The sequence below is a fragment of the Natator depressus genome, chromosome 8 (assembly GCF_965152275.1).
Source record: "Natator depressus isolate rNatDep1 chromosome 8, rNatDep2.hap1, whole genome shotgun sequence".
NCBI lineage: Eukaryota > Metazoa > Chordata > Testudines > Cheloniidae > Natator > Natator depressus.
The window spans coordinates 54381340-54405784 of NC_134241.1; the positions used below are offsets into that span (position 1 = coordinate 54381340).

The 24445-nt window shown below is 47.4% G+C and overlaps 1 protein-coding gene across 2 annotated transcripts in view; it reads right to left on the bottom strand.

Moving 5' to 3' along the window:
* Nucleotides 1-4963: 4963 nt before the first annotated feature.
* The window catches only part of COLGALT2 (collagen beta(1-O)galactosyltransferase 2), an 87115-nt gene continuing 67633 nt past the window's right edge, over nt 4964-24445 (bottom strand). Inside the window, exons 6-12 of one of the 2 annotated variants that reach the window (XM_074962190.1) lie at nt 18140-18259; nt 16429-16505; nt 11835-11941; nt 10649-10781; nt 9949-10076; nt 8578-8784; nt 4964-6782 (exon numbers count right to left, since the gene is read on the bottom strand). In XM_074962190.1, coding sequence (XP_074818291.1) covers nt 6506-6782; nt 8578-8784; nt 9949-10076; nt 10649-10781; nt 11835-11941; nt 16429-16505; nt 18140-18259 — 1049 coding nt within the window. In that variant the 3' untranslated portion in view covers nt 4964-6505. The remainder of the gene's footprint in view (nt 6783-8577; nt 8785-9948; nt 10077-10648; nt 10782-11834; nt 11942-16428; nt 16506-18139; nt 18260-24445) is intronic. The other variant, XM_074962191.1, reaches the window with a different exon arrangement.

A 24445-nucleotide genomic window follows, 5' to 3' on the forward strand; every position in this document is an offset into this window, starting at 1 on the left:
CATTTTGCAGGGAGAAGAGGTGAGGCCACACTGAGGCATCTAGCTAATAAAATAAGACTCATGAAATTATGCAAAACTTTTTCTTTCCTTTTTCTGAAACTGGCATTTACTGCCCCTGCATCATTCACTGCGTAGTATTGAAAGGAATTGAAAACATTCTTGATGGATCAGCAAAAGTTTTGTTTTTAATAAAACACTATGACCTTACTTTACCTGCTCAAGCAGCTACAACATTCAACAGATGTGCTTAACTGAGATTGCGCTGCACCAACCTGAGAGCGCCGTCTTAACAGCCTGGGCCCCCATCTGATTTCCTTTCTTCATAGACAAGGTCTGTTCGATACAGCTGAGGCTGTGACACACATTGCCTGCCAAGCAGAAGCCTCACCTGCCAAAATGTAACAAGCAATCTTACACTCCTTGTCCCCTCATCCTCCAGCCTGGGGCGTAGACCAGGGGTTCCCAAATGTCTTTCTCCTGTGGCACACCTGTGCAGTGGCAATAAGCACAGCAGTCCACTATTAACACTTTGTGAGGACAATTACTATTTATTATATACATGGATACTATATGTACCAACAGGGGGCCAGTACTCATGGGGTACATCATTCTACTGCCCTTCAGAGCTGGGCCTGAGGGCAGGTGCCACCCCTCCTCCCCACTGGCAGAGCGCCCCATGATGCCCAGCACTGAGAGTTGCCAGGCATCCTGACCAGATGCTAAACATCTGGTTACCTGCAGTAACCAGCCTCTGCCACCGGGGGTGGGGGCAGGAAGAGCAGCAGCTATATTGGCGCCTGGAGGAGCAGATCTGTTTAGGAGCTGCTGCTCTTCCTGCCCCCAGCCTGACAGAGAGAACTGGCTGGCTCCAAAGTAAGTAGTGGCGCCGTCTGGGGGTAACCTGTCTGCCCCTGCCCCAATGTGCCCTGATTTCCCCAGCCTCTTGCTCCAGGGACCCCCTGCCTTTGCCCTGCTGCGCCCCAATTTCCCCTCCCTGGCCTCTCGCTCCAGGGACCAACCAACCTTGCTGTGCCCCAATTTCCCCACTCCAGGGACCAACACCCCACCCCCACTGTGCCCCGATTGCCCCAGCCCCCTCACTCCAGGGACCCCCACCCCACTGTGCCCCGAGTTCCGGGGTGAGGCAATCCGGCAGACAGGCTCCGCATCAGCTCCTCCCAGCCCAGCTCTGCAGGTGAGTCCCAGGGGATGGGGAAACCGAGCAGTGGGGGGGTGGGGGTGGGAAGGAGGGAGAGAGAGAGATGGGGGTGTGGCCTTGGGGGAAGAGGTGGGGCAGGGGTGTTTGGTTTTTCAGGGATTAGAAAGTTGGCAACCCTACCAGCACCCTTTCCCTTGCAGAATTAAGGCAAACTTCCTGACTTTACCCTGCCCCAGATTGAGCCAAAGCGCCATGTCCCTCCTTACCATCAGCAAGGTGACGCGGTCCCTTGGCCCCGCCACCCAGGAACCCAGGGGGAGGAGGGGTGGCTGAGGGCCAGTGGTGTTGCCTCTCACCGGTGGCAGGCGTGGCACATTCTACTCAGCCCTGGGACCGCCACAGCACCAGCTTGCCCAGGTCTCCTGCAGCAGGCGGAGAGCACCGCCCCCTCCCCCACGAGCTGGGGGGAGACACTGAGAAAGGAAACAGAACCGGTTACCCCAGTTAGCTCAGGAGCTCAGCCCCAGGGACACCCCCTGGGGCAGAGGTGTGGGGGGGCGGGGGGCAATACCGAGACCAGTTTGAGCCAAGATGGCTCACAAAGCCAGCTCATTGGGGGGGAGGGCAGAAGCAGCATTAATGGTGTTTCAGAGGGGGATGAGGCAGTTGGGGTTGGGGGGGGGGGGGTTGGGGTGAGGTGTGGGAATGCCATGTATCGGGGGGGCAGGGGACTCCTGGGCTTGGCAGGGACAGCCTCTACATCTGCCCCCCCCTCAACTGCCACGCCTGCCAGCGGACCACCCCAGAGTCTGTGTTGCGGCCACCTTTGGGAACCCCGACAGCAGCGACCAGCGTAATAAGCTCACGGCAGCCAAACACAGCCAAAGAACAGTAGCACGCAAGAAAGCAAGTGTGCTTTACAGCAGGGGTTCGGAACCTTTTTCTTTCTGAGGGCCCAGCAGGGGGGTGGACTCGGGGCTCCAGACCAGGGGCGGGGCGGGGGGGGCCTGGGACATAGGCATAGTTTGACTTCTATCTGGGGGCGGAGAAAGGCAAAGGGCCAGCAGGGCTCAAGCCAGCTCCGCACAGCAGGGTCCAGTGAGGGAGCGGCCTCTCCACCCCCTGACTCACCTCTGCAGGCCACCCAGTCTTTCTGGGTTGGGGGGAAACGCAACCAAAAACTATAACTCAAAGCAGTGAACTCAGCTAAAAAAGTTTGAAAACAGCTCAAGGGGTAGTGAGGGGCTGTGTGCAGGCAGGGGGGTAGCTGAGTGCAGGGATGGGGGTAGCTTGGGGCTGTGTGCAGATGGGGGGGTAGCTGAGAGTGCAGGGACGGGGGTAGCTTGCAGCTGTGTGCAGACGGGGGGGGTAGCTGAGAGTGCAGGGAGCGGGGTAGCTTGGGGCTGTGTGCAGGCGCGAGGGGGTAGCTGAGAGTGCAGGGACGGGGGGTAGCTTGGGGCTGTGTGCAGGCGGGGGGGTAGCTGAGTGCAGGGACGGGGGTAGCTTGGGGCTGTGTGCAGACAGGGGGGGTAGCTGAGAGTGCAGGGACGGGGGTAGGTTGGGGCTGTGTGCAGATGGGGGGGTAGCTGAGAGTGCAGGGAGGGGGGTAGCTTGGGGCTGTGTGCAGACGGGGGAGGGTAGCTGAGAGTGCAGGGACGGGGGTAGGTTGGGGCTGTGTGCAGACGGGGGGGTAGCTGAGAGTGCAGGGACGGGGGTAGCTTGGGGCTGTGTGCAGGCGCGAGGGGGTAGCTGAGAGTGCAGGGAGGGGGGTAGCTTGGGGCTGTGTGCAGACGGGGGGGTAGCTGAGAGTGCAGGGACGGGGGTAGCTTGGGGCTGTGTGCAGGCGCGAGGGGGTAGCTGAGAGTGCAGGGACGGGGGTAGCTTGGGGCTGTGTGCAGGCTGGGGGGTAGCTGAGAGTTCAGAGAGGGGGGGTAGCTTGGGGCTGTGTGCAGGCAGGAGGGTAGCTCAGACTGCAGGGAGGGGGGTAGCTTGGGGCTGTGCATGGGCTGGGGGGTAGCTCAGGGTGCAAGGAAGGGGGTAGCTAGGTGCTGTGTGAAGGCAGGGGAGTAGCTCAGGGTGTAGGGAGGGGGTGGCTAGGGGTGTGTGCGTGCTGCGGGTTCCTGACCAATGGAGCTGTGGAGTCGGCGCTCGGGATGGGGGCAGTGTGCGGAGAGAGACGGCCGCCCCTGCACCTAGGAGCTGGACATGCCACTTCCAGGAGTGCGCGGAGCCAGGACAGGTAGGGAGCCTGCCTTGGCCCCGCTGCACCGCCAGACTTTTAGCGGCCTATTAAAATCTCCCAGATTGGTTTCAGTAGCCTCTGGGAGATCAGTGCCGATGCCGGGAGACTCCCAGCCAATCCGGGAGGGTTGGTAACCCTCCCTTCTGGAGACTATGTCCCAGGCAGCTGGCTTCATGCCCATGCTCCTTCTCTGTGAGCAACAAGGACCAATGCTGCCTATTTCAGCGGTGACCATGTTATCAGAGCTAATGCTTAGAGCACCGTTCCACCTCTCTGACAGTTGCTTTCTCTTCTCTGCTACCTAGCCCCAAGAACCCTCATCTACCCCCATATACACACACACACTTATGCACATGGAGATGTGCCAAACCGGGGACTTTCCGTCTGCAAAGTGTCCTTCCCCTTGTGGTTTCCAGGGATTGCTCCCGTCTAAAGCAGTGTTACTGCTGAATTGAAGAGAAATGGCTATTTTCACAACGAGAAGCATGCTAATATCAGCATTTCCATATGCTTCCTGGGCGAAGCCACCTAGTCCTATACTCAAAACCTGCCCCGTTTCTGAGGGAAGCATGTGAAATCTTTGTGACACTGTGTTCACATCCATAATGAAATGTGAGAGAATCTGAATTCTTGCACAGTTTTCCCTTTCTAGCCCTGGCTACTTTAAAACTGATGTTTAGTTTCACTGTTGTTCTCCAAGTGGGCTTGCACAAAAGGCCTGCTCCTGCTCCCACACTGAAGTCCATGTCAAGATTCGTATTGACTTCAGTGGGTCAAAGCAAAGCCCCTTCCGATGAGCTGTACCACCCCACCATGTTCTGCATGTTTATATTTTTCAAATGGTGCTTTTAAAAAAGCAGATCAGAAGGCAAGCATTGTCTCGCTGAACAGTGCCACCTGCCGGCCAGCCAGGCTCAAAATGGAGCTCAGGTCTGCCCTGCAGGCTGGAGAATAAAGACCTGATTATGGGAATGGAAGCTTTTTAAAAAGGGAAAAACAACACTTAATTTGTGCCTGGGCTTGGTAGTTCATAGCCCTGGCACCTCTGGGCTTGCTGCATCAGTTATGAATGCAAAAAAATTGCTCAAGCCCCAGCATCTAATTGCTTGAGCTCTGGCACCTATTTCATTACAAATTAAGTACTAGGGGAAAAACCCCAAATCATTCACTATGGCCCAAGGATGACCCACAATCCTTATTCCACATGAGCCTAGTTTCATGACTTTCTTCAGCTTGGGGTGTTGACGAGGCTGCACCACATGGGGTAGTTGTGGAACATGTGTTTGTGGTTAGGGGCCAGGGGAACAGGCTCACAAAATCTTAAATCCATGATGGATTTGGTTAAGCGCAAGAGTCCCACTGATTCCACTGAGAGTCAGATCAGGCTCCAGAATGTTGTAGCTATGATCTTTGTGTCTCTTTGTTACCTTTTGTGCCTTATTTCAACACTGCTGTGAAAATGCCCCGAAGCAGCATGGCAGACCCCCAGCCCTGCTCACCCAGCATTCTCAGTCCAAGAGCTGCATGTAAATTAAGACTCCACACAGCTAATCATCTTGCATCCAGTTCTATGTATTATCAGACCTGCTGATAGACCGTAACATGTCTTCTTTAGGAGAGAGCACAACATTATCAGCAATTATTAAAAAAACCAAAACCAACCACACGCTCCAATGTACAGCTCATCCAGAAAGTGAAACAATCTCTTTAGATTTTAGGCCAGGAGGATTTTTTTCCCCCCAACTTTGAGTTGTACAGAAAAAGATCTAAATCTACATCAGCTAAATCTAAGAAGTGTAGCACACGATCACCTGCCTTATGGGACACTTTAAAAAACAACAACATGACTTACTATGCTGACATCTTACCCAATACTGAGTATATCAGAACTCATCCAAAACAGAACAAGCTCACTCCTCACATTTAAAAATATATAAAAGGCAAGTTGCCTTTTTTGTCCTGCAATATACAATTCTAATGCAGCCATCCAACAAAGAACAGCAGACTTGACACCATTAACATTTTCATGGTTTTCTTTTTAAAGGGACACTGTCAAGTAGTTTAGGCCCAAACCTATCAGTGCGGAAACTGAAATAGTTTTTTATTATATTAATTGGGAAGGAAACCCAAAAGGTTTGTAGCCAAGAAACAGGAAGTGAAACTGACCATTAACAGGAAGTAGCGCTGGCTGATTTAGTTTCACTGTTCAGTGTGAATGAAACAAATTAAAAAAAAAAAGAAAAAGAAAACGAAGAGCATAAGTGGCAAAAAGCACAATGGATTTTAAAATAGATTATTAAAACTGAAACAGCTAAGGCGTCAGTTTAGGAGGTTGCAGACACATCTCAGGAGACTGTGACCATCCTCTCTTTCCTTATGGCTAGATGGGATGGGAGGGGTGTCTTGAAACGTAGGAGAGAGGACTCCTGAAACTATTTTGTATTGCAATGTGAAGTGGGGACTCACGTTATGGAAGAGGTGTAGACAGCAACACAGATGAGGCCATTTTTGAAGTCGTGATCTTGACAGTGATCCTTTAAAACATACATACACACACACACACACACTTGCGGCTTCTCTCAGAGAATGGGGTTAAAAAATGCAAATCAACAACAGTTAATGTTATGCAGCAGCACAGTGACAACTATCTGGAAAGGACTTACACGTGTCCACCTCAGAACCCCTATATATATTAATCTTTATAAATACAGTATTCTACACCAGGAACTGTAGAAAGACGTCATTCAAGGAAATTTTGTAATTACTAGTGTCAACTCAGTGCGCCATGGAGCCAACTCGCCACTCCACAGAGGTTTCAAAGTTACGAACCCTTGTGAGAATGGACTGGAGTTTACGATACGCTTTTTAGAAGTCTTTTTTTTTTCTGCCAATCTGGAACGTTCTGGTTCAAGCCCCTCCCCCCACTCCCTTTCCCAAAAAATAGAGATTGGTTAGGTTAAGTCAGTCAGATCCAATCAATTTGCTTTGCCACTAAAGACGGCGAGAAGGAGACCACACTGACGTCTCTAGAAGCTTCTAGATGAAAGCTAAATTGTGAGGCAGGTTCTGCTGTTGTTGTCAGAGTCACTTAGCAAGGGGGGCAGTCATAGCTCATCCCTCGACAATGACGCATCGAGAGATGGCTGGGGGGCCAAGGCATCTTTGTTCTGGGCATCGCTGTGGATCTGGCCCTGTTGCCGGGACTTCCAGGAATGGGCTCTGTCCCAGTCAGTCGACATGGTCTCATTGTCCCAGATGGTGGATGTCTCTGTGTCACTGAGATAACCCGGCTGCCCTGTGTAATGGGTGGGATAAACAAGCAAGGGCTCTGCTGAGAAGGCCTTCAAGTCTCTGGACTCATAGTACTCCTTGTACTTCTCTCTAAAGAAAGAAAAACAAATATCACTAGCAGAAATAAGTCTTGCTCAGCACCACTGTGTTTGCTTTGCCTTTCCATGGGTTATGAGCCAATCTACTGAGCTAGGACTAGTCAGTAGAGTTAGATGCTCCTCGCAGGGTGAAACCTGGGCAAATGATTGCAGGCTTGAGATGAACTGAACAGTGAGGACCCTATTAGTCCTTTTGGAAAAGTGATTTTTATACAATAACATAAAGGATCCTAAAGAATGACAAAGTATTTCAGAAAACATGCACTTCACCTGCCACTAGGGAGCAGCCACCTCTGAAGCAGGACCCTGCAGCTATTTGAATAGCAACACTCTATGAGAGAACAGGACAGGAAGCATACTGGATCCATCTGGAAATTCTACTGTGACTGTAGCCCCAGTCTTGCAGAGATACCTGGATATGTGAGTTGGCATTTGGAATTCAACTGCTGGGCCCCCTGTATCATTTCTTATTTGCACTGTTGGGGTGCAATTTTTAGATGAGTTCAGGGGTGGCCTAACTCTGCTCCCACTGAAATCAATGGTAATGCTCCCATCAACTCCAATGGGAGCAAAGTTAGGCCAAGAAATAACAAAGGCTTTGTCTATACTAGCAGTTGTCTTAAAATCTCCCTCTATGGCATCGCTACCAGCACATGACTTACTTTGCCATTGCTTGCGAAGTGGTCAACTGGCCACTGGGGTTTTAAGCGCCACAACTTCCAATCCCATCTAGACCTGTTCTGAGCAACCCAATGGTTAGTCAATGGCAGCCTGTCTGCATTAGTGCTCCCAGCGTCCCTACCACCAGAGAAGCTGCTACTGATGCAGATGAGGCTGAAGAGTGTACCCTGCTACCACAGAGTAAGTGGTGTGGCCAATTAGGAGAACTGGGTGTTGGAGGAGAACAAAGGCCTGTCTCAGATATGTTATCAGAGGATCACTAAGCCTGTATACAGGACTAGAAGACAACTGTCAGAGGGACACTGCAGTACCTGTTGGAAGCAGGGACCAATGATGTGGCACCCCAAATTCTTTTGGGGAGATGTCATAATGGGTAACTAGACTCTGGAAACAAGGTTAGGGGGAGCTTTAGGTGAGAATTAAAAAAAACCCTTGTTTTCTTACAAAACAAGGCGATCCACCCTTGAAAACAGATTCCTCCCGTATCTTGAGACCCACATCACTTTCCGGGGCTCTGAGTGAGAGCCTTGCAGAGCTTTCCCCACAAAGAGAGAGACAACGTTGATAAGTCTGGCTGGGAGCTGGTTAAAAGATGTGACTTCTCCCTGCCCCACACACCTTTGAAATGAAAACCCTGGATTCTGCAACACAGCGAAGTAGGAAGGTGCCATGTAGATTCTGAAAAGGCCCTAAAAGCAGGGTTTTGAAAAGAAAGGCTCTGAGTTGCACAGAGATCTTTCCCAGGGCCTATGCCAGGTAAGGTATTCCAAAGTAGACACTATCTACATAATCATAATAAAACACCTATATAGTTACTTCCAATCAGAGATTAAAATATGAATTTATGAATCCCAAAAGACCACTCCGAGGTAGGATATTATTACATAAATTCAGGCAGAGAAAGGTCCGGAGATTTGCTCAACATCTGCAGCAGCACTGGCAATATCCAAGAATCTTAATATCCAGTCCTCTGCTCCGCCTACTAGGTTATGCTATGGAGATGCACTGTACAAACAGCAACACAACGTCCAGTTTAAGATCAGTTGGCAAGGTACAGCTCACGCAAAGCCAGCTGGCTTCCCAAGCAAGGAAGGGGTTTTACTTACACAGGGTGCTTGTTGTACATGATCGGCAGGAATTCATCGACCGGCAGCATCTTGCTAAAAGGTTCAGCCCCAATTAATTTCTGAGCCCCTTCAAAGGAGATTGCATACCCCAGGGTCCAGTAAGAGTAATCTGCTTCCACAAGGTTCATTACGTTAGGAACTGCCTTCTCGGGGCGCTGCACCTGCATCCGTTTCCGACCAATGTAGCTGGAGGGGAGAAAAACCCACCGCAGTGGAAACTAAGGCCTGTTTCCATGATCAGCTCTGCAGTGCAATTATACTGTAACTGGGACATCAGGCATTCCCACTTCAACCAGGGCTGAGCAAAGGCCTTTTAAGTCAGTGGGAGTTTTTCCATTGACGTCACTGGACCATGGATCAGGTCCAAAGTGCACCCACAAGTCAAATGCTACTCCTGGAATTCTCCAGTGCCACATCTGCCTGTGTTTTTAACCCAGAGGTGCAGCCCAAGGAGACTACAAAACCCAAAACCAATGCGCCATCCTGACCCAAGCAAGGATTTGAATTCGCTATGGTGCGTATCCAGTGAGGTGCTGGAGGCCTCTCAGGAGCCTCTTGTTAAAACTCCATCATCCTACAGACAGGAGGGTTGGGGTAATTCCCCAGCCATATCCCTTCTCTGGATGAAGCCCAGATAAATCAGTGCCACCAGAGACGGCTTATCCCTTATAAAAATACATCTGAAGAGAAAACGTTTTGCTTTTGGACTGTCGCAGGCACTGATCCAGGGACCCACACAACCTGAGTGCCAGAAAGCACCAAACGGCCGGGGGATTATAAAAACTGCCTGGAGGAGGAGCCCCCTAGAAGGTCTTCTCCCCCTTCTTCAGCTGGCCAGTTCGAAAACTCTGCTCCCTTGGCAGTGAACGTGGAATTGTTTTCAGAAACAGGACAAAGATTTCCAGCTCAGTCTGTTTGCTGGACAGTGCCATTCTCCTCTTGCTTCTCTTTGTGAGAATGAGTGTGTATTTAAATGACTAAACAAAAGGGTTCAAATACCCTGTTCTCACAGTGAGAACATGCACCCTGTGTCATGGGAATTAGTTCAGAGTGGGGACCAGGGTTATTGGGAGGCCATGGCTATATCACTGTGGGCACCTGTTTATTAAAGAGTACCCGCAATGTGCTTCATTTGATGGAGGTTTTAACTACTCCAGCTCCTTTAAAATTATCCCCCATTATTGATTCTTTGGAATTTTATTCCTCCATGCTGCATTCCCTGCAGGCAGCCCTGTCTGATTATTATGAGGGTACGTCCATGTTATTGAAATGCTCCGTGCATGTGAGCGCAGGGGAGAGAGTTTCCAGCTGGTTTAGGGCAGTGAAAGCTCTTGGGACAAGACTACTTACATGAGCTCCCAGTCTAGCTGGACTTGCTCTATATCGTCCATCAGTTTCATGAGTTTCCTTTTAAACTGATGCTCAAAGCGCACGTCGTCTTCGATAACGAGAGTCTTCTCCAGCTCTCTGTTCACCACCTGAAAGGGATGTTTTCAAATGGGACTGAAATGGCCCATATGCTATTGAGGGGCCAGTTCTGCACCCTCTGAAGCTATGCCGAGGACCCCACTGGGAGCAGGACTGAGCCCCCCTGCTCTTTGATAAGTATGAAGGTCAGCAAAATTGGTGCCATTCAATTCTACACAGGTTTAGAATCAGAGAAAACTCACAGGTGAAATCCTGCAACAACATTTCTTTGCTTTTTTTTTTTCTCCCCAAGCACAACATTGCCCCAAACAGGCTGGCGAAGGGTTTTGTGAAAAAGGTCATGACCACAGTCCAGACGTGTGACACAGGCTGGGAGCTGTTTGCAAACTGACAGCATAATAGGAGCTGCTCAAGTCTCAGCACTTTTGAAAATCAGGTTGCTTATGTGCCAAGGTGTGAACTTAAGAGCCTAACTGCTGATCCTGTCTTTGAAAATCATAACCTTTACTGAGACCCTGGATAATTCACACCAAAATAAGAGAGACTATCTAAAAATAAAACATTGCTTCCCTCCCACAGCATCCAAGTGTAATACACCCGCCAGCGCACAGACATTATTTACCTCTTTCCAGATATAATAGTGGCTAAGAAAGCAGCCAATTTCCCCCCTGGTTAGTGGCCTGGAAGAATAAGGGTCCTGGTAACCAGGTAGCATGTCAATATTCAGAGCTTTCAGCTGGCTTGTATTCAATGCCCTGAGGAAAGAGAGAGCTGCTTTCAGTATTAAGAACTTTTATAGATGTTACTATTTTTTTTACTCAGGCACAAAACCAGTGAAATTGTTTAGCAGTGAAAAGACTTCCCTGAGCTAGGGAAGTTCCCAAAATAGGCTGTGTATTTGTAGCTGAATGCAGTTTAATTTGATCTAAATCATGCTGAACATAAGAGATTTTTTAGGATTCTCACCCCCAACAGTTTCAAGAAACTGCAATCTTAGAAGGGTCATTGTAATATTGTTAATAACACTTCAGCTATAGTCAAACTGGAAGGCTAGAGAACACCGAGCTCACTTTCCACCATGGTGGGATTTTGTTTGCTTTTTTATTTCTCTCACCTTGAACAACAGCACTAGCGCAGTCAGCATTATATTTGCTTATGGTCAGTTTCACTGTCAAGTTCTAATGCCCTAGCACTAGAGAGGCCACTAAGGCAGAGAGACACCAGGAGACCCAAGATCTGTTTCTAACTGTGCCACTGACTTTCTGAGCAGCCTTGGGAAAGTCACTCAGCCTGGGACTTTCAAATGGGATTTGGGCACCTGACTCCTTTAGTAAACCCCAACCTTGACCTCAGTGCCTCAGTTTCCCTGTGTGTAAAATGGAGATTTTGTATATTGCTTTGAGAGTTACAACTAAAAGAAAACTTTATCAGTGTTTACATTACTATAATGTAGCACAATGGGGTTGGACATATTGCAAGAGAACATGTAAACGCCACAAAAATGTTTTCATTGTCATACCCCTATTTAATTTTATGACAATGTTTCTATTCATAGAACTTTGCCTTGAAGAAGACTTTACTTCTGGGCCTAAACTATCTTACCAGATCTCTAATGGAGACTGATCAGAGTAAGAGAAGAATAAAATAACAGCATGAAAACTTTTTTTTTGCAAAACTGCACCAAATAGTACATTAAAAATGATAACTCATAATCACAGGGCATCAAAGAGAATTGTCTGAAATTAATCAAGGTAGCACTTCTAATCAACAGTTCTGCTATGCAGAACCAGATCTTTCCAAAGACTCACTTGCCATCCACAGCCTCTACTATATTGACTGCAATCTCCTGCTCATAGAGCGTCCGCAGCATTCGATCCCGCCTGTCTTTCCGACGCTTCAGGTTAATCATGAAAATCTGGGTTAAGAAAGAAGGACATCAGAACACTCTGGCTCAGTGCAAAGTCCAGATACAAGCCTGTGCTGGAGCTCAGCAGGTTTTGAACCCTGTTAGAGCTCCAGGAGCATTTCCATTTAAGAGCGTTGTTTTCGGGTTACTATAAATTTGTCAGACATTTATCTTTTGAGCTGAAATTCAGAATATTTGTTCTCAGTCCAGTTGCTGGTTTTTATGGGAAGGTTGAGGAAAGAATGTTCAATGATGTTCAAAAATGAAGAGTGTGTGTGTGTGTATGTGTGTGTGTGCATGTGTGTAGGGGGGCGGTGGGAAGAAAGCACTTTTGCCTTGTTAAAAAAAACCTACAAAATCTGATTTTTTTGGATCAATTCTAGCACCTCACCAATTTGGAGCAGAAACCTGAAATCTGGCAGGGACATAAAGCTGACCCAGGTTCGTGGGGTAATCAGGGTTGGGTCAGTTCTAAAAAATGACTCAACACTCTCAGGTTGGATTCGGGTCAGCTGTGCTCAGTTTGGGTTCAGGTCCAGGTCGGGCTTTAAGAGTAGGCCTGAGCAGAGCTCTACCCCTAACTGGACAGCTGAGGATTCCAGGTAGGACGATGCACCGTGAATGCAGCAGGGCTTCATACATTGAGCAGTGAGAATAAAAAACTAAATGAACAGTGCCACATTCCCGAGGCACCATCAACACTGTGTGAAGGAGGGGCCTGGATGAGAAAACTGTATCTGAGTAATTAGAAACCGGAGGGTAATATAAATACACAGGGGGCAGAGTCAAGGTTGTGTGGGCAACATTAACTTCGGCATTTCCTGACTTTTAAATGCTTCACTTTGCAACCGTAATGCTCTTTGAATGCACAGTTGTATATGGAATTAGAAAGCAGGGGCCAGTTGTGCAGTTTGGAGCTGGATCTGAACTTCCCCAGCACACTGGGATGTTTGGATCCAGGCTTTTGTTTGGGCCAGTCTCTACCCAGTACAATATATCCCTTTTGTATTCAAAGGGAGGATGAGGTTGGCATGTGGTAAAGAGCACAGATCTTTACCAAATGCTGCATCTATCTTTGGGATTACCAATATGCCTATCACCCTAAGAACTGGACACAAGTGGAAGCAGGTTCTGCAATGCAGGGTATCTTTAATTACTGCACATCCTGGAAATTTTCTGCTGATTCAATCAGAATCATAGGTGTGCTCCTGAGATACATTCTGGGCCAGAAAACAGATCTGAGGGCAGCACTTAGCCCAAGCTAAGCAGACATATTTTGCCTGGTCAAGGGCAGACTGCCGGTCCCACCAGGCACAGACATTCCTTGGTAAAACACAGAATGTCAGGGCCATGTTTCTGTCCTCAGGCAGGCAAGAACAAGTTCAGCCTGAGGAACAAACCTTGGCCAAATAAAAACCAGACTGAGACCCAGCTTGGTGCAAAGGCAGTAATACTAATAAAATATCAGGCAATTTAAGTGCAACCACAAGAAACAGCCCAGAAACACAAACGACTCCAAACATAGATGGCCAAACAAACAGTCACACAGAATCCGCACTTCATGACACAAGCCATACAAATAGAAACTCCAGACCAACCCAAGAAAACAAAACATCTTAAAGACAAAAAACAAGCCTCCTCCAATTTTAGTAGCTCCCTCTGTGATTATATTACTGTCTCTGGCAGCTACACATGCAGGCACTACACGGTCCTATGCAGGTTTTTTTGGCTCTACACAAAATGTAAACCCAGTTTATTCATAGCACAGTCTCTCTCTGGAATTCTTCCTCCCCAGTCTCTTTCTGCTGATACTTTGCCTCTGACTGTGGCTAGCCAGCTCTATCACTACAGGGGCAGGAGTTTCTAGAGGGATGATTTATGCACCAAACTTCCTGGGTTCTGCTTCAAACATGTTCCCAGCTGTCTTGAGTAAAATCAAAACAAAAAGGCCACAGTGGAAATGTGGCTCCCAAACAGGAAAAGAAGATTAGGACAAACAATATAGAATATTCAGTGAATACATACAGACCCCATCATAACCCAAGTGATCCAAAGTGCTGTGTATTTACAGTTTAAACACCTGACTCTCTTCAGTCACCATCTCTAACAGCTTTGCGAGGTCATCAAAACAGTGTCCTTGCTTCTTAATGGAAAGCAGGAGAAATTTTAAAAAACCCATAAGTGCTAAAGTTCTTCGGGAAAAATGAAGCTATCTCCAAGTATCCTACCCAGAGGAACCCTAACCCTAGGGTGGGGAGCTCTACCCATAGAAACCCTAAACCTAGGGCAGAGAGCACTGCCCATAGCAATCCTAACATTTCTTCCAAGTATCCTAACCACAGAAACCCTAACCCGCAAGCGGGGAACCCTACCCATAGAAACCTTAACCCTAGCTCCAAGTGTGCTACCCCTAGCAACCCTAAGCCTAGCTCCAAGTACCCTACCCTTAGGAACCATAAACCTAGTTCCAAGTGTCCTCCTCCTAGGAACACTAACCCTAGTGTGGTGAGCCCTACCCATAGGAACTCTAACCCGGGGCGGGGGAGCCCTACCCACAGGAACCCTAACTCCAAGCAGCCTACCCATAGGAACCTTAACCATAGGACGGGGAGCCCTACCTATAGGAACCCTAACCCCAAGTGGCCTATGCATAGGAATCCTAACCCTAGGGCTGGGAGCCCTACCCGTAGGAACCCTATCACTAACTCCAAGTGGCCTACTAATAAGAATCCTAACCCTAGGATGGAGAGACCTATCCATAGGAATCCTAACCCATAGAAAGAGTAAAGCTTAGTGGTTGCAGGAGGTCACTGGAAGTGAAGCCAAATCACGCCTGGCCTGATTTAATCACCATTTAAGTAACTGGAAAGATTCCCACTGGTATCCCTGAACGTTGGATTCAGCCAAGTTTTTCAAACTTGGGACATCTGAGATCAGGCACCTCAAGGCTTGATGTCCAAAGATGCTGAGCACCCACAGCTCCCACTGACATCAAGTACAGCTGCTCAGCTCTTATGAAATCAGGAATCAAAATTCACATGTGGATGCCTCAAAAGGATCCCCATTGGATCAGGGGGAGTTTTAGTCAAGTAAAGACACCAGGATCCATCCCATGGAAAATTTCAACCCAACATATCAATGTTTTGGAAAGTTTTGATGAACATGTGAAGACGGGATAGAAATGAAAACTGATTTGCAGCCTTATCTGTGGTGGGAGTGACAAGGCTTCCTATATGATGCACATGTCCACACAACAAAATAAAAGTACATACAGGCACTATACCATGGTAAACTCATATTCACCACTATCATATAATTATGATATGTTTTGTACAAAGTATAGCTTGTGAGGTATCATTCTAAAAGTCTTACTCTGCCAAAGATTAATATCTTATTGTATTGTATGTGCTATCATTGTATGTGAAGTTATGAAGTTTTATTGTGTATGTGTTATTGAAAGATGTTGTGAAGTTGGAAACACCCACAGCTAGCCTTTCAGGTACAACAGTGAAGAAGCTAAACAGTGCTAATGGCCCATCAGCAAAGACAATGGACCATGGAAAAGATCTGTCCTCATCTGGGGATGTTTCAGTCAGCCTATGAGTAATGGTTGCTATGACTCAGCAAGGCATGCAAGGGCATGTGACCAGACCACATGACAGTGAACTCCATTTTGGTACCCGTATTTTCCCACAAACTGGGCTGGGAACTTAGCTTGGAACAAAGAGTTCCTGCCATATGTAGAAACTATATAAGGTGGGGAGTGACATCATCATTTGTCTTCACTCTCCCACAACTGAACACCTGAAAGAACCTCTGGAAGACAAAGGCCTTGGAATGGGGAAAGAGGACCCAAGCTGCAAAGCAGATGCAGCTGATCCCTCAAGAATCTATAAGCCTGCTTGTATCATCAGTCAGGGTGAGATTTTGCTAATTCAAATCCTATCTATCTAGTATATTAGTCTCAGTTTGCGCTTTTATTTATTTGCCGGGTAATCTGCTTTGATCTGTTTACTATCACTTAAAATCTATCTTTCTGTAGTTAATAAACTTGTTTTATGTTTTATCTTAACCAGTGAGTTTTTGAGTGAAGGGTTTGGGAATCCTAGCTCTGTAAACAAAGGCTGCTGCATATCTTCCCCACATCAAGGCGGGAGCGAGTTAATTAATGAGCTTGTATCATACAGACCCCTGTGCAGTGCAAGACGATATAATTCTGGGTTTATACTCCAGTAGGGGTGCAAGGCTAGGGAGCTGGGAAGTTGGCTGGGGGCCTCCTGTTTGTCCATGAGTGGCTTAGGGAAAGCACTCAGGTAATTCAGCTGGGTGTGTGGCACCACCTGCTGTCATGATGGGTGATAACAGGGCCTGGAGAGGCTGACTGAATCACTAGCAGAGCAGTGTGAGAGAGGCCAACTCCGACGAATTGTTAGGGGGCACAGCGGTTCCAACAGCTCCCAGACTGCACCCTGGAGGTAACAACCCACCACACCTACCTCATCAAATCCCATCTTGTCTGGGTGTTTTGAGGGAATGGAGATGTATTGCGAGGGCTCAAGTGGAGGATGATCAACTGGAAGAGAATAGAAACATCCACAGTGGCTGGTTACTGAACTGCCTAGTGGCAAAGAAACCCAGCCAAATTCATTGTCATCACTTTTCACTGCTTCCCCTGGAACAGAGAGGCACTAGATGTGGCGTGTGATGCTGCGATCTAATCAGCGTCATGTGCCAGAGGAGCGCCTCGAGAGGCAGAAAGCCAGACGCCATGGGACTGCAAACACCCACGAGAACAGTGTATCAATGCACATGCTGGAGCATGTCTTTCCGGCTGGGATGACAGAGGAGCTCACGTTTCAGCTCTGGCAAAACTTAAATAACGGTCTGGTGTGTGTGTGTGTGGGGGGGGGGGGGTTGCTGCTGGTGGAGCTTTCCTGTTGCTGTGGTGACTTATCGGGGGAGGAGGAGGTGAGGGACTTATAGGCAAAAAAACCAGTAAAACCCGCAGCTCTAATAATGATTTTGGGGCCAGATTGCTCCTCCCCACTGCTGACCAACCTTCAGGACTGGGACAGAGGGGGTTGAGAACTCCCTGAGGACAGCCCCACGGAGTTTTAAGGAAATTGTGCCCTCGTCAGGAGGCGGGGGTAAGATGATGTGAAGTGGGCAGGGAGCAAGGTGTCCGAAACACCATAGACCTATGGGATCCACATGGAAGTACCATGCCACTAGATCCATGACCTCGCACAACTGGTTGCCCCACCAAACCTATGCATTGACCTCCGGGGCAGCACAGCTCCACCAAGCACCTTCATGCCATTGATTTGAGTCTTGCCTGAGCTGCTCAGCAGCCAATCCAAATCATTGTTCCTCTGGCTGGGAGGAGACTGACGATTGCATTTAATCTAATCATCTGTCTGGAATTTCCCTGGCAGGTTGGCTTCCTTTATTTGTTATTGTGTAATATTGTGTTAAATACATCGATCAATAAAAGAGAAGGAGATTTTGCACAAGCCCTGGCAGGGCTCACCTCTAGTTCCAGCACCAAGATTCTTCCTGTGACTGGTGCAAACTGGGGGGATCCCAGCCCTGTAACCAGCTCTTATTAACCAACTGTGATACCACTAGGAACACAGCCATCACATGAGGATGATAAAGGAGGGATTTGGAACCCCAGCTCCCATTAATTTTTGATGCCCAGATCCTTTTAGGTGGCTTTGAACATCTCAGCCATGATTTTTAATCCAGTCTTTAAGGACCTTCTTAGCATAGGATGCTGCTCCCTCCAGTTCCCGAGAACACAGCTGGGCATCTGATGAGCAAACTCTCCCCCATGCTTCCAACAACACTTTTACAGAACTCCAGTGAACATTTTACCCAACGCATTTCACTTCACCTTGAATGGTCCCTTACATTAGAATACATGCTAACTACTGATGCTAAACTATCTGTTTGATCTTGTCTTTAGCTGTGATGCTCAGAGTGTCTTTCCCAGACCTGAGGAAGAACTCTATGTAGCTCAAAAGCTTGTCTCTCTCACACCAGCAGAAGTTGGTCCAGTAAAAGATATTACCTCCCCCACCTTGTCCCTCTGCAGGTCAAGCACAGAAGCAACACTGAGGCAGGTGGCAAAGGGCCACCATTCAACAAGAAAGTACTTGGCATCCCAAGGATGGTTCTGCAGAGATGGGGCAGGCTCTGACTTACTCATTGCCTCAATTGTCACATGAATGAAGTTCTCCACATCTTCCTGTAGTGTCTGGTGCAATTTCAGTGGCACCGGGAGGAAGCCATAGCGTTCTCTGTTGCAGATGTACATTTGAATGCCTGGGAATAAAGAGAAAATGGAAACAGAATCAGGTAATTTACCAGGCTGCTTGTTGGCTTTGTAAGTGGAGAAAAGGATGGTTATATGGCTATAGTGAAACCCACTCTATGGACCCCAGCCCCAACAGGTCTCCCCTCTTAAGCAACCACTTAAAAACCATCAGTGCAGTTTCTAGTATAATTTTGTTTGATATTTAGCTAATGACCAACTTCTAGGCAGCCGATTTCTCCACATCCCATAAAAACAGATTTCACGGTCTTTTAAGTTGCCAGCCTGTTGTTCTCTCCTGGGGGGGAGCCCATCTCACAGCCCAGAGGAGTGATCTTTCTCACTTTCACACCCCTCATTTCACTCTCACGACCCCACACACTGTAGAGACCAGCCCTAGAGCAATGGACAGTGGTGACTCCTATCAAAACCAGTCTATGCCACCCCCAAACAGATCAAAGGTGGTGAGGCATAAAGAGCTCTCTGCTCCCCAAAACCCCAAGTGAACTGCTTGCTTTGTGTTCTGGCCAGTGTGAGAACTTGATTCAGTGACCACCAAAGTCGAATGGGAGTCACTCCATTGGCTTTGGATCAGAACCAAAGAGCAGAGCAGAGCTGAAGTCTCAAACAGACTTACATCTCCAATGGACTATGCTAAATAAAAAGTCCTTGGTTAGAATGGGGGCAAAATACATTAGGGAGTGGTGGTGGGAGGTATCAGTGGGGATTCTGCAGCCCACACCTGGCACTGGCATCTCTTCTAAAAATACATTTTCATTTTTCACAAAATATCATCCATTCTCTACTGTGAACCCTTGGTTCCAAAACCTGAGCATGATCCTGCTGCCTTTACTCACAGTCAAAGGGACTGATGTGAGAAAGGGCAGCAGGATGGGGCCCCAATGTCTAAACATACAGGAGAGATACTTTCAAATGGCAAGGCGGCAGCAAAGTAAGAGGATCCCATATTGAAGGCCTCAAGCCTCTGAGGGCGAGTCCGAGAGTTTAGTAATAACGTCCAAGCCTGGGGGAAAATATGGCCCAAGAAGCAGGGGAATGTCCAAGTATCAGAAGTGCTTCCAGGCTGCAGGCATTTCCACCCACGGAGCAGCACTCCCCGTTGACAGTGCACAAAGGCTCTGTTGTTATCAGTCTGCACGGTTACGATTTCTTCCCTGGGATAAAGCAGCTTGGTATGAAGCAAATCAGTAATTCTGAGCATTCAATATGTATAGCTGGTGAGGGGACTCCATCCTCCCCTCTGCCCTGGACTGCACTTGGGAAACTGCACAGAACCACTGGCAAAGACAAGCATGGAAAAATACACAGCTCGACCGAAGTCTCCCCGTATAGGCAAGGCTCCACATTCTGCCCTGGCTTGGCCAAATTCTACTTTGTTATACTGGTGTAAATCCAGAGCAACTCTACTGACTTACTCCAAAAGGACACAGTGTAAACAAGAGCAGAATTTGATCCACTGACTTCAGTGGGAGCAGCATGTGGTCAGCCAAGGGCAGAAATGGGTTGACAGAGCATTATCAGGCATTATTAAGCTGTAAAGCAGCACTGACTGGGTACAGACTTGAATTCCATTCCTGACTCAGCAAATGACTTGCTTTGTGACATTTTGCACTTTGCTATTAGTCTCTTTGAGCCTAAGTTTCTCGCACGTGTAAAACAAGAGATGATGATACTTATCAGTGTTTGTAAAGCACTTTGAGAGCTATGGATGAAAACTGCCACAGAAGTGCTAAGCATATTATTATCCAGGTTCCACTTCTTACCATAGCCAAGAACCTGCCAAACAGTGGAGGGAAAAGGAGGAGCCCAAAGAGTATTCTATATCGAGAGAAACAAGCAAGTGGAAAATACTAAGATGCTTTTTAATTAACAAAATATAATAAAATGTTGCACAGCTTTGTCCTGCTCATAGGTTTCCTTATCCTCTGATAAGGATCTCAAACTGGGGGGTGGGAGAGAATGCACCAACCTCCAACCTCATATTAGATCTCAAAGTCAGGGGAAAACAAATACATTGCTGATTTCATTCACTTTAGATTCTCTAGCAATTCACTATGAGCAAAAGCCTGGTTCCACTCGATTCAATGGGAGTTTGTTAGAGACTTTAATGGGACTACGATATGGCCCAGTGTCATCACTAACTCATTAGGCAATAAGCTGTGAATACATCTCTGTGAATCAAAATGAAGACCTTGCTTTAGAGAGGTAGGGCTTGATCCAAAGGGCAGTGAAGCTGACAAAAAAGTCCCATTGCTTTCAGTGGGCTTTGATTGTGCCCTTTGTCAATTACCTGTTGTCTGAAGGATGTTGAAATCCAGACACTCACAACCATGGAAAAATTGAAACTTGATATATTTCCAGCTCTGATTTTTAAAAAACAAGCTCAGAACTGAAAAATAAATTAAAAGCAGCTACAACCTGGCATGTCAATGTTTTAGATTATTAGTGGCTAGCCATAATCCCTAGGATTTTCAGTCAAGTGGAATGGTCTGCTTTCGTGACTGTTATGTTTCTGCCATTATAAACTCCTCTCCACAAGTAAATAGTGACTGGATTCCTTGCCAAACCACATTCCACTGTCAGGAGTCATTAAGGCAAATGGAAGAGTAAAATAATACTGCCCACTGACATTAATGGATTTGACACTGATCTAATCAGCCAATCTTATCTGGCTCACCGATCAACACTCCTTACCCTCCATTGTTTAACAGGCTTTCAACCAGAGCCGGCTCTAGGTTTTTTGCTGCCCCAAGCTCTGAGAGCGCAACTGCCCAAGCGAAAAAAAGGGTGGCCTGAATGCCGCCCGAGCCAAAAAAAAAAGGGTGGCCGGAACGCCGCCCCTGGACCTGTGCTGCCCCAAGCACATGCTTGGTTTGCTGGTGCCTAGAGCCGGCCCTGCTTTCAACTGTGCAGCTCTCTGTTGTTCCAAACAATCTCTCTTAACAAAGGAAAAAGTTCTTATCTACCTTGAAATGGTAGCACTTTGTGGGGAAATATCCCTCCAATTCCTGTTATGTGGGATAAAAACAAACACTGCCACTGAGAAAATATGAGAAACACATAGATGTAGGCATTATTATTATTAGCAATGCAGTGATGGCCAGTGTTATGCTTGGCCTGGGCAGAAGTCATTCTTATGGTGACTCTAGTGAAGTAACCAGAGTTATCACCCCAGGGAGGAGCCTAACCCAAGCTGCTAACCCAAGCTGCACATCCTGGAGGAACAACATACAAGCTGTCCAAGGTAACAAATGGAGACAAATAGACTGGTACAAACTAGATTGTTTAAGTAAAAGAGCCGTGCTATGGGAGCTGCCAAGCTGCTGGGGAAGTCACAGGGCGGCCTCACAATGCACTGAAAAGTTCTAGAAGAAAATGTTAATAATTAAAAATCATCACACTGTGGTCTCATTGGTTAATGCTATTGAGATGGGGCTGTCAAACCTTCCTGGACATGGCTTTTCTGGAGGGATCACTCAGTGGGAGAAAGGGGGATGCATGGACTGGATGGAATGAGCTTTACCATCATGCCCCCCCTCCCCCCATGACACCACTGGACCTTCAGCATCCTGATCCCCTTGCCTCATCTGTTCTTTTCCTTCCCCAGCTTATTTCTCCCCTTGCTTCTCTCTATCCTTTTATCTTCACACTAAAGAGTTGGGCTCAGCCAGTCAAAACAACTCCATCTGGTGCAACACTGCAATGAGCCTGTGACCAGAGAGGCAGTTACACACCAGTATAAATTTGCCACAGTGGCTAATCAGACTGTATGCTGGGCCTGTGTTTCTCCAGCAGCATGCCTGCAAATGGAAATCAGCACCAATGGCAGAAACTGCATTACCTGACTTTGCTTTGCTTCCCTGGTGTTTGTCTTGTTTTGTCGGCAAAACTTATGTCGCTCAGAGGTGTTAAAAAAACATAAGTTTCACCAGCACCAGTGGTGTGCACAAAGCTATGCCGGTGGGAGAGCTTCTCCTGCTGACATCGCTACTGCCGCTTGTTGGAGGTGGTGTTATTATGTCAGTGGAAGAGCTCTCTCCCGCCGGCACAGAGCGGCTACACAAGCGATCTTGCAGCACAGTTGCATCGGTTCAGCTGTGCCACTGTAAGGTCGCTAGTGTAGACAGAAAACTGTAAAAGAAAACAGAATAGGACTTCACAATAACAACAGCTTCAGACCATCTCAACTAACTTCTTCCCTCCTCCACTCCCAACAAATTTCATACCATCTTTAATACCATCTAAAAGACTGTCAAACAGGGGTTTGTCCCTTAAAAGCCCCATACAGCTGAAGGGAAGGGAAAAGGGATACCGTTAAGAACAAAGCCTCACTTAATATTTTATATTTCAGATGCTTTAACTGCTTTTCCTTCTTTTGCTATAACTTTAATGAAAGCCCATAAATGTTCAAACGAGCATCTTTGCGCTTTCTTCTGTGCTGCCCCACATGCTTGGCAGGCATTTCTCCATGAAAATCGCAAAACTTACCTCATTATCCACCTGCAAATCCCTCCTCATAACCTTCCTTTGCCATGGTGCCTACAAAACGCTTGATGACAGCTAGGCTGCTGGTATGCTGGGAGCCCTGCCTGTCATGCTGACCAAAATGCCGTCTCACTGTTTCCTTGTACTCCCCGTCTGCCTGTATCCATCTGTTGTCTCTTGTCCTGTACTTAGATTGTAACCTCCTGGGGGCAGGGACCGTCTTTTTGTTCTGTGCTTGTACAGTGCCTAGCACAATGGGGGTCCTAATCTGTGACTGAGGCACCTAGATGCTATGGTAATACAAATAAATAATGAGTAAAATATAATAATAAATAAATAATAATAATTAATAATGATTGTTACTGTGACAGATATTGCAACTGGGGGGGACATATTGTTTTAAGTTTACTGCATCACTGCGGGCCAGGGATTGTACATATGACTTTGTTCTACTGACTACGCCCTAGGGGCGGGTTACCCCAGATCCTTCAGTGGGGGAGTGATTAGGATGACTCAGGCTCAGTCTACACTTTTAGCATGCGTCTAGGAACTTTTATGGGTTTTTATACGTTCTCTCTGTAATGCTTTTACTGTCAGACTAACGGTGCATGCTTAGAAAGAGCTGTGTGGTTACTTGTAACTGCTGGCAATACACTGGTCATAGCCCTCAGAGAGAAAGCAATGCACAGGTGCTGGCTGTTAGGCAGACTGGCTTGCTGGGCATATCCCAGTGTAAGGCAGGGAGCTGTGCAGGTTTAAAACCCTCCAGTCAGAAGGGAGTGGGACACGGGTCCCTACCCAGTGACAGGTGACAGCTAGAGAACTGAAGACTGACTGGGCACTCCTGGAGTGGACCACAGGCTGGGGAATACAGGCACAGTTACCCTGGAACTGTGACAGTTACAATGGGAGTTACCGGCAATAACTTGACACAAAACCCCAGATGACACTTCACTGTTCAATGCTGTAACAGTGAACAAGGGTTTCATTAATATCTTATCCCCTGTTGGGCCCAAGACACCCCCTTTTCAACACACTAGTAGCTATGAAAAATACAGGCAGCTATTCAAAAACAAACAAACAAAAAACCCAACCTTTCCAAAGAGATCCTTTAATCCAGACTCTGCCTTGCATAGTTTTGCTACTCATGATTGTCACCAATCATTAAATAAAGAGTCCTCTCTGGGATAGCACTACTCTGCTGTTAAAGGTACTGAATATTCTCCACTCAGAAGGGATTCATTATTGTCATCTTTAGTGACAGCAGTAGTAGGCTATTTCATGCTTGTATACAGCATTCCATAGGAGGCTCTCAGGACACTTTACAAGGGCTAATGAATGAAGTCTCAGAAGAGCCTTGTGACTTGGGTGTCACTACTGGAGACATTTGCGGAAAGGGAAACTGAACATGGAGAGTTGGTGACTCTGTGTCCCCCGCAAGCTCCACCTCCCACCCCCACCAAATCATACAGCTAGTCTGGGGCAGAGCCAGGGAAAGAAATCAGGAGTCCAGATGCCCACAGTTCAGCTCAAACAACTAGACAACACTCCTCCCATTATTTAACAGAGCAGATCTCATTAACATTAATGGAAACTACACATGGAACTCCCTTTCTGCTATGCTCTGAGTGTCTCAAGGCAGGAATATGCCCATTCATCTGACCTGTGCATTCAAAATGCTGACTGGACGA